Here is a 14,730-nt window from a genome sequence, read left to right on the forward strand (position 1 = left end):
GTGGAATCATTAGGCTTCTGTAAGGAAATGGCAATCCACTCCAGTACTATTGCCTGGAAAATCCCATGGACAGAGGAGCCTGGTAGGCTACAGTCCATGGGGTCACAAAGAGTCGGACATGACTGAGCAACTTAAAAAAAAAATAATTAAAAGTACTATTCCCTTCTTAAAGTCAAGTATTTGCAGTCTAATTTGGCAGATGGCTATTTGAATCACCCAGGTGAAATGAATTTCTTAAGACACAATATTTCTTAAGTTGTTAAACATCTTTACTCTCAAGCAGTATGTTCTTAAAATATTTGCAGGGATAGAGGCAGACAGACTATAATAATGGCATCCACTTATGTCGGAATGGACTCAACAAGGGCTTATTTTATGTGTTCAGGCATTTGTTAATGAAATAGAAACAATCGAATCATCTCTGAAAGACATGAAAGAAATAGAGGCTAACCTTCGAAGCTGTCCAGTTGCTGGAATCAAAGCCTGGATGCAAACAAAACTAGTTGACTGCCAATCACAACTGGAGAAATTTAGCAAGGAGGTAAGTTTTTCAGCTTAACCTGCATGTGAATTTCAAGAGGTAGATAATGGCTTCTCTTGACTGAATAATTTTATATCCCATCCAGACCGAAAACCAGTGATCTAGAATAACTACAGCATGGGTGGCAGGTTGGGACAAGAATTGGATAACTTTTTAAATGAAGGGTGGGGACTGTTGTCCACTCTGTCCCTGGATGGGAATGAGCTTGATGTGTGCAATAAAGAACAAGAAAGTCATTGTAGCTGGAATAGAATGGAGGGGAAGAGGTAGCAGGTTGGAGGGAAGGATTTGGGGTCGGGAGGTAGGAAGAGATGGGTTGTGTATTGCTTTTGAGGCATAGGTTTTGAATTTTATTTCAAGTATGATTTCACTTAGAAAGCAGAGGGTTTTGAGCATTGAATTGACATATGATAGATCTGTTAAGATCACTTTGGCTTCCATGTGGATAATTTGCTCTGGGAAAGCAAGAATAAAAATAGGGAGAATACTTAAAAGGTTGTTGCAGTCTCAGAGAAAGAAGATGGCCCCTTGGACTAGGGAGATAGTGGTGGAGGTCATGGGAAGTGTTAGGTTTGGACTAAATTTTGGAAGTGGAGATGGGAGTCTAGTAATAGATTAATGTGATATGAGAAAAAGTGAATAGTTAGCAACTGTTCTGGATTTTTGCGAAGCTTCCAGTTTGTGTAAATTGTGGTGCCATTTACTGAAATGGTGAAAAACTCAAGGAGAAGCTCTAGTGGGAATAGGTCAAGTGATGCTGCCCATACTGGGACTAAATTCAAAATTACAGTACCTGCAAATGGGGTTTCCAGCACTAATCACCAGCCAAGGATGCTAAGGAGGAAAGGTTTGCCCCAGGGGAAATGCCAGAGGAGTAAGACCCCAAAAGCTGGGTGGAGAAAACTTTCCAAAATTGGAAAGCACATTAGATGGAAGCTTTTGATGACCTTGAGAAAAGTGGTTCCAATGGTGTGGTGGGAAATAAAGTCATACTACAGAGTGTTGAGGAGAGGAAAGGAGATGAGGTCCTGGGGCAAGGGTAACCAGCTTTGAGAATTTCTCTATTCGGGGGAACAGAGAAATGAGATTTGTAGTAGAAGGGACATGGGGATCCAAATAAGTGTTTTTGTAATTATTTTTTTTCAAATATATTATTGAAAGTTTGCATGTCAAAAAAGATTTCACTTAGAAAGAGGGGATGATACAGAAGACTGAGAGAAGATAATGACTGAAATAAAGTCTGTGGTTAGGCAAGAGTGGATGAGGTCCACCCTTTAAGTGAAAGAGCTCCTGTTAGGAGGTCCCTCTCTGGTAATGGATGGGGCAGCAACTGTGGGTACTGTAGGAATACGGTGTAGTAGTTTCCTTTTGATTGTTTTATTTTGTTAGTGAAATAATAGTGAGGTTGCATAGAGCTGAAGTGAGTGAGAAGGGATAAAAGAATGAGAAGTGAAAATGTGAAATGCAGGAATACTCTACATGTAGATGGTATATATCTCTCAATACAGTGTTTTTTTATTTAATGTTTATACAAGAAAACTTTATATTTACATCCCTGAGTATTTTGTTTCCCCACAATTTCCTTATTTTGAACAAGTGGAATTTTAAGGAACAGTTAAAGTTATGGTTGAGGGAACAGCCATAAGCCATTCCTAAATTTGCCAATTGTTAGTGTTTTACCATGTTTGCCTTTTTTTTTTTTTTTTGCTACATGCAGTTTTGACAGGAAGTTGAAAGTATTTTGACACTTCACTCTTAAATACTTCAGCATGCTTCTTCCATGAATGAGGACAGTCTTTTACAAAAGTATGATACCATTGTCACACTTAAGAAAATGCTTTCATAATATCATCTTATATTCTAGTCAAATTCAGACTCTTCTAAATGTGTTATAATTTGATGATATGTGCTTAAAAGGACCTGGGGTATTTTGGGGAAGTAAATAAGGAAAATGGTTTGGAAGTGATGATGAGGACCAAGGAAGACAAGAGATAGATGGATAGATTGATAGATAGAGCCTTAGATACATGTAGATATTTATATCTATTAATCTATTGATAGATAGATATGTATCTATCTATGTATATATGGAGAGGGCAATGACACCCCACTCCAGTACTCTAGCCTGGAAAATCCCATGGATGGAGGAGCCTGGAAGGCTGGAGTCCATGGGGTCACTAAGAGTCAGGCTCGACTGAGCGACTTCACTTTCACTTTTCACTTTCATGCATTGGAGAAGAAAATGGCAACCCACTCCAGTGTTCTTGCCTGGAGAATCCCAGGGACGGGGGAGCCTGGTGGGCTGCTGTCTATGGGGTTGCACAGAGTCGGACACGACTGAAGTGACTTAGCAGCAACTTAGTATTAACTCAAAGTATGGGGATAAATGCACAGGAAAATTTTTTAAGTGTCTCCAGCAAGGAGGCAAGCATGTGCTGTGTGAGTAATTATGTAAAGCAGTTCTAAACTATTGTATTTCATTGAGTAGTAAAAAGGTTGAAGAAATTTTGGACAAACATCATGTTGCGAAATTTTTATTTTTCTAAGGAAGGACAGACATAAAATCAACAAGTAAAAGCAGTCTTCCATATTCCCAATCTCATGAAAGGAAAACATCTTAATGCCAAAATATAGAAAGTATATAATCTCGGAATAACTAATGATAACTTTGAGCTTTTCTTTTTTTGAGAAGTTTGCTGCAGTGTCTTTATCTTTCTTACTTCTCTGAGACTCCATGAAAATTGTATATAACTGACTACTTGTGAAAAGAATTTGGGGAATGTGGGTCCCCGAAATCTGTATTTCCTTTTTTTTAAAGCTCATCAGGTTGAAGTGTTGCTCAGCAGGGCTGTTGTGGGTTGCTGGCAGTAGGCTTTCTGAGTTCCATGTTGGGCAGTGAAATCCAAGCCCTTGTTTAGTGCCCGTCTATTTTTATGACCATGACCCTGTTTGGACAGTGGAACAGGAAAGCCAGTAAGAATTCCCCCTTATTCTTGTGAGAGCCATCCTATTCCTGTACTGCCCTTCCGTCACCATCAGTTTCACAGCCAACCAAGCCCTGGCAAGGTGACCAGTACCGTGAAATTTCATTTGAGCGGGAAGTTGAATAGTGAAATGAGTCCTGGATGATCTACGTGGTATGATATCTTCTTTCACAGTAGAAATCAGTGTGTGGTTAGAGGTAGGATCTCTCTGAAGGGTGTTTTCAGGCTCCCTGAAATAGTTGACAAAGTTATTGAACCAGATTCAGACACATATCTATCTTCTAATGTAACTTTTTTGTAGCTGCGTGAAATATACCAGTAGAGCAGGTTATCAAAACCCAAGTTTTGTAAAGCAGTGTTTTATGAATATCTTTAGTAGTAGTCTTCTCTTCTCTATTTTTTGAATTATTTTTGATTTATTTAGTTTTGGCTGTGCCGGATCTTTGTGGCTGCGGGTTTTCTCTAGTTGTGGAGAGCAGGGACTTCTCTCTAGTTGCAGCGCATGGGCTTGTCATTGCAGTGGCTTCTCTTGTGGCAGAGCGCGGGCTCTAGGGATGTGGACTTTAGTATTTATGGTGCATGCATGTTAGCCGTCAGTGGTTAGTTGCCCTGCGGCATGTGGAATTTTCCCAGACCTGTGACCCCTGCATTAGCCGGCACATTCTTAACCACTGGACCACCAGCGAAGTCCCTCTTCTCTGTTTTCTAAAAATGCAGTTTTAATGCGGAATCCTGTTAAGAAGGAGAAAATGGACATTTTGGCTGCTTCAGTTAATAGATTTCCTTGAGATGTATGCTTTTATTGATGTAAGTTAGAGTCCTTCGGTTGCATTTTCAAAATTATACTAGATATTTCCACATTAATGTCCAAAATGTGATAGTGAATCCCAGTTATAATTGTTGTTTTCATTATTGCTTATATTCCACAGCATCAGGACCAAATGTATTAAGGGCTTCATCTGACTTTTAAATCTTGAGATTCTTGGGGGAAACTTATTACTCTGTCTTTAGATTTTAAAGACTAGAAGTTGACATTTAATATATTAATATTTGTTTATTTGAGCGAATGACTTTTCCTTTGTAGATTGCTATTAAAAAAAATAGGTTGTCGGAAAGTCAGGAAAAAGTGGTGAACCTGAAAAAAGACTTGGCGGAGATGCAGGAATGGATGACCCAGGCAGAAGAGGACTACCTGGAGAGGGACTTTGAATACAAGTCACCAGAAGAACTTGAGAGTGCTGTGGAAGAAATGAAGGTGAGCCTGGGGCAGTTAGGGTCAAGGGGCTTGATGTCTCAGCTCCTCTGTTTAAATCAGTCAGTCATCTACCTAGCCTTAGAGGGTAGTATGTACATAAAATCTCTCACAGGAAAATTTCAAACAAGTAGAAGGGCAGCTACCGTTAATGATTTGGGTAGGGGTAGGAAGCTGAGACTCCACGTGTGGAACTTCGGCCATGAGTTGAGTCCATGAGGGCCCCTGACAAAGTCTTCTGTGTTACAATCTTGAGGAGCTGCAGAGAATGACTCATTTACTGGCCTCAGTTTTATATTCACAATGTTGTGTAACCATCACCACTGTTTATTTCCCAGTATTGTCAGGAAGAATTATTTTTCATAAGGAACAAGCGAGACTTACCCATTTCAGTTGGGAGCTGTGTTTATTTCACCAGCCATATTCTTCCAGCTAATACATAGGGCACACATGAATACCACACATTTCACTGGGGCAGGTAAGAATAGTCATAGGAATATTGTCAAGGGATTCAATGTCAGTGGGGTCCACAGGATGTATTGCTTGTAAACTTACATTCCCGTGTCAATAGCCTTGCCCAGTCTCTTTTTTATATATACGAAAAGAACAATTTCAAAGTCCTTCAGTGTTGAGGCCAAAGGACAGAGTGTCTTGAAAGCTACTTAAAAAAAAAAATGAGTTGCACCTTGCCTATAAGTATAACAAAAGCAAAAAGTCTCTGTGCAGATAGTTTTTAAAAGGATTATGTTTTACCAATGCAAGGGAAAGGCTACCCACTCCAGTATTTTGGCCTGGAGAATTCCATGGACTGTATAATCCATGGGGTAGCAAAGAGTCAGACACGACTGAGCAACTTTCACTTCACATAATTGCTTTACAATGTTGTATTAATTTCTGCTGTTGTAGTTAGCACTCTTATTTCAAAAAGTACTCTATAGTTCCAACTAGGTAGTTAGAATCATCTGGATGTTTTAGTTTTGGTTTGGTTATTTTTTGAAGAAGAAATTGGTTACTGAGACAGGGAGCTGATTTTTAAGTTCATTCTGTGTTGGAACAGAGGGCGAAAGAGGACGTGCTGCAGAAGGAGGTGCGAGTGAAGATTCTCAAGGACAGCATCAAGTTACTAGCTGCAAAAGTGCCCTCTGGTGGCCAGGAGCTGACATCTGAGCTGAATGTCGTGCTGGAGAATTATCAACTTCTTTGTAATAGAATTCGAGGAAAGTGCCACACCCTGGAGGTACGGGATCTTTTCTCAGATGCCTTTCTGAGATTCAAACTCTGTAATGTACTGGCTGTTTCCATATCTTGGAAAAAACCCCTCCATTTTTCTTTTCAAATACTATATCATAAAAGTAGTTCTTTAATGATTGAGATAATGATTGGCAATAATAATAGTTACACTATATTATTAGATGATAATTTAGGTAATAGGTTGATAAAAATGAAGCAGAGAGAAAAGAAAATTGGATATAAGGCTCTGACTGCAGTTGGTGGAAGGTTCTTGGAAAAGTTTCTTCTTAGCTTTAGGCATTGACTAAATGTGAAAGCAAGGTTTTCATAATACCGATGGTCTGTGGGGTCTGTTCCTGTTCTGAAATTCTAAAACAATGTACAATGAGTACTTCCTCTTTTTTTGCCTGGTAGTACACAGAGATGAACTGAGGTTTCTTTTTTACAGTGGTGTCTAAATTTATAAATGAAGAATCGACCATTAGCCCAGTTCTTAGGAGAGGTACTTTAAACTTGAAAGAAATGTGGCTTATATGTGGCTGACCATCATAATAGTTATTTAAACTTTTTGACATCCTGCATTTAAGGTTATTTTTATAAGCCAAAAATTTCAGAGCTTAATTTTTTAAATATTTTTTGGAAATTACAGTTTGTATCTGCTTAATATGTATAATTGTTAAAAATGTGTACATGTGTCATTTTAAAATTCCAGAATGATAGTGTAATACTTAATGTTATACCTTCCCACTTATATTTTATTAAAAGAAATTATAGATAGGTGGTGATTACCTTGGCTTTTCAGACAGTACAGTGGTAAAGAATCTGCCTGCCAGTTTAGGAGATGCTGGTTCAATCCCTGGGTTGGGAAGATCCCCTGGAGCAGGAAAAAGCAACCCACTCCAGTTTACTTGCCTGGAAAATTCCATGGATAGAGGAGCCTAGCAGGCTATAGTCCATGGAGTCTCAAAGAGTCAGATGTGACTGAGTAACTGAACACAAAATTATAGGTTTTACTGAGAATGAAGGAAACACTAACTTGAATGTGCTGGTATTTTTGCTGGGCCATTTCCTGTACCTTGGCCATTGGCTTTAAGATGTAGATGATTCTGTGAAGTTTTTTTTAATATTAAGTGTTTGCTTGTTCGTTTTCATGTGTGTGATTTTTGTTACATCTCATTGAAAAAACTTAAGAAGCTCTTCTACTGCTACTGCTGCTGCTAAGTCACTTCAGTCGTGTCCGACTCTGTGTGACCCCATAGACGGAAGCCCACCAGGCTCCCCCGTCCCTGGGATTCTCCAGGCAAGAACACTGGAGTGGGTTGCCATTTCCTTCTCCAATGCATGAAAGTGAAAAGTGAAAGGGAAGTTGCTCAGTTGTGTCCGACCCTCAACGACCCCATGGACTGCAGCCTTCCAGGCTCCTCCGTCCATGGGATTTTCCAGGCAGGAGTACTGGAGTGGGGTGCCATTGCCTTCTCCGAAGAAGCTCTTCAATTTATAGCAGTTTTAATTTAAATTCAGTTCAACCTAAAACAAATGATTCTATTGTGATAAATCCTAAAATGTCACTGACAATTGTAATCTATAAAGTAAATTCACTCATTAGTCACTCTTTCTGAATCTCTTTTGTGCTAAGATGTGTGTTGTGTGCTGTGTTGCTCTGTCGTGTCCGGCTCTTTGTGACCCCATGGACTGTAGCCTGCCAGTCTCCTCTGTCCATGGGATTCTCCAGGCAAGAATACTGGAATGGGTTGCCATGCCCTCCTCCAGAGGATCTTCCGAACACAGGGACGGAACCCAGGTCTCCCACATTGCAGGTGGATTCTTTACTGTCTGAGCTACCAGGGAAGACCTGTGCTAAGATAAATTGTGTGTAATTTGGATTACACAGGCACTGCTGCTAATCAAGTCACAGTAAGGAAGCTGCAAGTCAAATGCTACTTCATTCTTTATTAAGATATTGTCTAACATGAAACGCCTGAGGTTACTCATCTGAGAATTTAAAATTCTGTGAACATGTGTGTAACATTATGTATGGCTAATCTGAAGTCCCGCTGGATGATCCTGGAATTGAGTTCTACTACAGTCTTGTCTTTTCTGTCCTAACCATCCATAATTTTGCTTTTATTTCTTTGTTTTCCTGTTTATTTATAGCCAAAATAGCTACTCACCATATGTTTAAATAATAGAGTTCCAAGGTATCCCAAGCTAATGAAAGACCACCATAAATTCTGTGTCATTTCTTCATGGTGTCTTTATCACCCAGAGGTGGTAGTTTGAGAATGAAGAATGAAAATATTTCAAGGTTTTAGTATTGCTTTGAGAAATACTTTTAGAATTATTTGGGAATTAATTTGAGAGAATTAGCTTAAGAGAATAAAGGAAAAGTGTAAGAAAACAATATAGATAAAAGAGAAGAGATGACACCTTGGTATCTTTGAATGGAAAAGTGGCAAAAAGAAAGAGATTTGAATGCAAGCACTCAGAATTATGGACCTTGGGTAGAAACAGCCCAAATTTCTAAATTAAAGTAAGGATGCCTTTCTTCTGAAGAGTCCGACTTTATTACCTTGATTATTTCTATATTCCTTTAAAGTGTTTTAAATTATGAAGTATTACAAACTTCTTGAAGAGTACAGATGATATTACTAACACCCATAAATACATCCCTCAGATATAGCTAATGTTAACATTTCCCCAAATTTTTCCAGATCTTGTTTTTAAAATAGAATACATTGGCATTACAGAACCTGTTCCCTTCTTTCCCATTCCATCCCATCTCTTGATCCCTCTCTTGAAGTAACTGTTATCCAGAAGATGGTGTTTAATCTTCCCAAACATGTTTTTATATTTTTAGTGTATACTCTCATGTTTCAGTTATTCATGGCTGCATAACAAAGCTCTCCCAAATGTAATAGCTTGCAGAAGCACCCATTTATTAATTTTTATGGTTTTGTGGGATGATTTGGCTGAGCTGGGTGGCTCTTCTGCTCTGTGTGGTTTATGGATATTCCACTCAGGTCGCTGCTGCGTTCAAGTGGGATCTCAGCTGGAACTTTCCTGATGGCCTCTCCTCCAGGTCTCTCTCCACCAGTTTTATGACTTTTTTACAGCAGATTTCTTTCTTTCTTTTTAAATATTTATTTATTTGGCTGTGCCAGTTCTTAGTTACAGCATGTGGGGTCTTTAGTTGTGGCATGAGAACTCTTAATTGCTGCATGTGGGATCTCGTTCCCTGACCAGGGATCGAACCCAGGACCCTTGCATTGGGAGCGCAGAGTTTTAGCCAGTGGACCACCAGGGAAGTCCCTCAGCTGAGTACATCTCTCAGCCTGCTTCCTGCCTATAGAAATGTGGGGGACAAGAAACCTCTTTTCCCTTCCAGTCTTAGTCAGGAGTTGGCAGATTATAGCCTAAAGGTCAAATCTGCTTTGTGGCTGTTTTTGTATGGCCCAGGAGCTAAAAATTGTTTGTATATTTTAAAAGCATTGTTAAAAACAAAACAACACAGACAGAAAGAATAAACAAAGAAGAATCTGTGACAGAGACCAAATGTGGTCTGTAAAACCTAAAATATTTACTATCTGGCCTTTTATAGGAAAATTGGCTGACCCCTGACATGGTAAGAATATCTCACATGGAGTCCATGCTAAAATGTGTCCTCTCTTAGTGGGTCTGAAAGAGGACCAGTGCATGAAAGAGGACCAGTGCAGGAGACTCCATGCTGAGCTCTGTCTCCTAAGTTTATCAGTCAGATAGGCTCTTCCAAGGGGCATGTTCCTCCCATAATTTTACTCTTAGGAACTGGAGGATAAATTCATGCTCTAACACCCAACTCCCCATAGGAATAGGGAGTAAGTCGATCCCAACTAATAGCATTGCTGTTATTGTTTAGTAAAATAAGTTGTGTCCAACTCTTGTGACCCCATGGACTATAGCTCACCTGGCTCCCCTGTCCATGGGATTTCATAGGCAAGAATACTGGAGTGGGTTGCCATTTCCTTCTCTAGGGGATCTTCCCGAGCCATGGATCAAACCCATATCTCTTGGGTCCCATGCATTACAGGTGGATTCTTTTCCACTGAGCCACCTGGGAAGCAGCTAATATAGTAAGCATAGTAAAACTCCAATTTGGATAAATATGGTTCTCTTCATATACAGACACATTAATATGAATTTAGAAAAAATTTGGAAAAAGTCTATATAGGAGTACGGTGGTCCCCAGGGAATTCCAATTTCCTTTATAGTTGTTAAAAAGAGTTACAAGTCTGAGTATATTTTTTAAAACTTTCTATTAAAAAAAACATAATAATAGTGTTTCCCTCCTGGCGTCTTCTACTAATTACATAATTTTATTTTTGGCATTTAAACAGACCCTTGGAATTTATCTTAGGGTAAAAAGATGAGGCAGCTAATTGCTCTTTGCCTTCCACCTTCCTCCATTTGGGTTCCCCTTGTGGCTCAGATGGTAAAGAATCTGCCAGCAATGCAGGAGACTCAGGATCGATCCCTGGGTCTGGAAGATTCCCTGGAGAAGGAAAGGGCTGCCCTCTCCACTATTCTTGCCTGGAGAATTCCATGGACAGAAGAGCCTGGCACGCTAGTTGATGCAGTCACAAAGAGTCGGACACGACTGAGGGACTGACTGACTTTCCCTCTAACTGGTCTAATACAATTAATTGAAGAATTTGATTTTATTCCACTTGTTTGAAATTCCAGCTTCATCAGTTTCTGAACGCCCATTTATACTCATGTCTAAATGAAATTATTCTTGATTAGAGAGAATGCGCAGTCGTAGAGATGCACTGTATCTCTAAATGGCTTCGTGTCTTGTCTAACTTTTCCGCACCTGTTTCAGGAGGTATGGTCTTGTTGGATTGAACTGCTTCACTATTTGGATCTTGAGACCACCTGGCTAAACACTTTGGAAGAGCGCATGAAGAGCACAGAAGCCCTGCCTGAGAAGACAGAAGCTGTCAGCGAAGCCCTGGAGGTAGGAGCCTGCGTTCTGAGTGGAGCTTTTTGTTGCAGTGAGGCTGAAAGAGAATTCAAATGAGGAACATAATGCCTTTTGCCAGCAAACGCTTTTGCTTCCTCCGTGGTTTTCGGTGTAACTTGTGTTTTCTTGCATTGCCTGAAATATTCATACCATCATATATTTAGATTATTGGTGAGCCACTAACTCAGCCTCGTGAGATGGTTAGTTGTTTTCTGATTAGTACATTTTAGACACCATAAAGCACTCTAGTGATTCTCCAGATTCTTTTTACCAGTCCCTGGATAAGACTCTGCCTTATGTTATTAGGACAGTTGCTCTCTCGTTTCTTCATGAAGTTATTTTTGCTCCTTAGACATGGCAAGGAGCCACTGTATTTACAGTGACTCCTACTCTGTTTTCTTCAGATGTGAAAAGTTGGAGGACAGATTGAAAATGGCAGTGTTAGAGGCCTGGGATCCTATCCCCATGCCTGAACGTGAGCTCCTTGAGGCCAAGAAATGTGCCTGAATTTTCTGTTGTTCCCCAGTTACCAACACAGCCTGTGGCGCATGATAACTTAGTAACTTTCTTAGGTGGAATAAAGTGTGGAGAGAACAGATTTTCTTAAAAGAGGAAGATTGTAGCTATGCTTTTAAAACTGTAAGAACGGAAAGTGATGAAGTGATTAAGTAGATGACTGGATTAAAGGTCAGAAATAGGTCAGAGTTCAGTTCAGTTCAGTTGCTCAGTCATGTCCGACTCTTTGTGACCCCATGAATCGCAGCACACCAGGCCTCCCTGTCCATCACCAACTCCCGGAGTTCATTCAGACTCACGTCCATCGTGTCGGTGATGCCATCCAGCCATCTCATCCTCTGGCGTCCCCTTTTCCTCCTGCCCCCAATCCCTCCCAGCATCAGAGTCTTTTCCAAAGAGTTGTCTTCTCATGAGGTGGCCAAAGTACTGGAGTTTCAGTTTTAGCATCATTCCTTCCAAAGAAATCCCAGGGCTGATCTTCAGAATCGACTGGTTGGATTTCCTTGGAGTCCAAGGGACTCTCAAGAGTCTTCTCCAACACCATAGTTCAAAAGCATCAGTTCTTTTGATGCTTTTGAAATAGGTCAGATGTGGTATCTAAATTCTAGGAACCACATGCTCTGCTGGAGAGAAGATGTCATTTCTCAGATAAAATAGAGTCAGAGGCTGAATGTATTAAAAAAAAATCAAAGCTTATTTTAAAAACACATACTTTCCTAACATGAGAGTTAAAATATACATTCTAAAAATATGGAACATGGAGAAAAGTATAAAGTCAAGTCTAAGATAACACTTTAAAACATTTTAGTGTACTTCTTTAGAATTATTTTTCTTATTATTTTTACATCTACATGCTGAAAAGTAGTACTTTTAGTGGTGGGATCAAAGGCTTTGGAGCTTAGGAGCCAAGTTGGAATCCTTAGCTCTTCTTTTTACTGTGTGTATGTTGGCAAATTACTTAATATCTCTGAGCTTCAGTTTTCCCATCTGTAATATGAAAATAGTATTTAGCCCGATGATTAGATTTATGTGTGTATGTGTGTGTGTGTGTATATTGGAGGAGAAAGTGGCAACCCACTCCAGTATCCTTGCCTGGAGAATTCCATGGACAGAGGAGTCTGGTGGGCTAAAGTCCATGGGGTTGCAAAGAGTTGGACACAACTGAGTGACTAACACACACACATGTATATATATATATGTGTGTGTGTGTGTGTGTGTGTGTGTGTATAAAACAGTGCCTTGCATTTTATATATGTTGTAGAAAAATAAGAACCTATTTTTTAATAATGTAATTAATAACAGTTTGAAATAATGCTATTTGTATAATAATTGTTTTTTGTTTTTAAACTTTGAATCATACCATGAACATTTCTCTATGTAATTAATAATTATTGAAATTATTTTTGTGGATTTATCATATCATCATTCATGTGGAATTCTGTTTTATTTATTTTATCTAATTATTTGTGATCTTGTTCCTTTGATAGATTTCTAGAAGGCAGAATTATTTCTTTAAAAAAATGAACAATTTTGTTTTTTCTTCCAATTTTATTGAGATACAATTGGCATATAATATTGTGTAAGCTTAAGATGTACAGTGGATTGATTTGATACACTCATATATTGAAAAATGATTACCACAACAGGGTTAGTTAAATCTCTATTGCTTTACATAATTACCGTTTATTTTTTGTGGTGAAAACCTTTAAGATCTACTCTCTTGCTGCTGCTGCTGCTAAGTCGCTTTAGTCGTGTCCGACTCTGTGCGACCCCATAGACGGCAACCCACCAGGCTCCCCCGTCCCTGGGATTCTCCAGGCAAGAACACTGGAATGGGTTGCCATTTCCTTCAACTCTCTTAGCAACTTTCAAATATATTATACAGTTTTGTTAACTATAATCACCATGCTATATATTACACACCCAGAATTTATTCATTTTATCGTTGGAAATGTTTACCCTTTGGCCAATTTCTCCCCTTCGCCTCCACCCACCGCCCCCAGCAAGTGCCTGTTTCCATGAATTTGACTTTTTAAAGATTCTACATATATGTGATATTATACAGTGCTTGTCTTAAAAAAGTGAACAATTTTAGGATCGTTGATATATTTTGCCTTGGTAAATGCATTATTTGTTTTTCTTTGTCCCTGTCCAGTCTTTAGAATCTGTTTTGCGACATCCAGCAGACAATCGCACCCAGATTCGGGAACTTGGCCAGACTCTGATTGATGGAGGAATCCTTGATGACATAATCAGTGAGAAACTGGAGGCTTTCAACAGTCGATATGAAGATCTCAGTCACCTGGTAAGAATGGAGCCACGCTTGAGTGTTGGTTAAATGTTTATGATATGGAGCTGACCTCAAAAACTTATACCAAGGGGAAAAGTTGGTTACCAATGGGGGTGCTGAGGACATTGAAATACTAGGTGGAGAGGAGCAGACTTTATAAGGCAGGCAGAACTTAATGATTAAAAAGTTTTTAATTTTGAGATTGTTGCTACTTGTGAACTATTTAATTTTCTTTAAGGATTATATTACAGTTTTATATAAAGATAATAACTCATATTATCCGAGTAAACATTAGAGCCATTCATTGTCTCTTAGATATATACTCAGAATGTATCAAACATGCATGTTCATATCAGTAAGCAAAGAAAGGAGACTGTCTTTATAGAAGGGATAAGTGGGTATTAGAAGTTTTTAGACACATATTAAAAAATAACTGTTGATGATTAGATCATGAATAGCTTTAAACTTAACCCCAAAGTGCAACAAATAGTGGTTCGATACTATGCATATCTGTAGAACTTTTGTAAACTTTGGAAAAATAGAGATTTATGTATTCACTCTATTTATAGACATTCTGTTATATTTTATATTTTTGTTTATAGGCTTTTTATTGAGTCCTAAAAATGCCCTAAATGTCTAATAAATGGCATATTTTTATTTTTTCCTTTATTTTAGTATGTTACGTAAAAAATCTTTACATTTCCCCCTTTTTTTATTGAGGTATAAGTGATATATGACATTTATTAGTTTCAGGTGTATAACATAATGATCTGATTTTTGTATACATTAGAAATTAATTAGAGAAGGCGATGGCACCCCACTCCAATACTCTTGCCTGAAAAATCCCATGGATGGAGGAGCCTGGTATGCTCCAGTCCATGGTGCGCTAAGAGTCGGACACGACTGAGCGACTTCACT

General features: G+C 38.9%; 1 protein-coding gene across 12 annotated transcripts in view; it reads left to right on the forward strand.

The window, feature by feature from the left end:
• Window positions 1-14,730, forward strand: part of UTRN (utrophin) — a 555,367-nt gene that overhangs the window by 185,933 nt on the left and 354,704 nt on the right. For all 12 annotated transcript variants that reach the window (XM_061428217.1, XM_061428218.1, XM_061428216.1 and 9 more), the window contains 5 exons: window positions 386-541; window positions 4,610-4,780; window positions 5,835-6,014; window positions 10,866-11,000; window positions 13,678-13,827. In XM_061428217.1, coding sequence (XP_061284201.1) covers window positions 386-541; window positions 4,610-4,780; window positions 5,835-6,014; window positions 10,866-11,000; window positions 13,678-13,827 — 792 coding nt within the window. The remainder of the gene's footprint in view (window positions 1-385; window positions 542-4,609; window positions 4,781-5,834; window positions 6,015-10,865; window positions 11,001-13,677; window positions 13,828-14,730) is intronic.

The sequence above is a fragment of the Bos javanicus genome, chromosome 9 (genome assembly GCF_032452875.1).
Source record: "Bos javanicus breed banteng chromosome 9, ARS-OSU_banteng_1.0, whole genome shotgun sequence".
In the NCBI taxonomy this organism is placed as follows: Eukaryota; Metazoa; Chordata; class Mammalia; order Artiodactyla; family Bovidae; genus Bos; species Bos javanicus.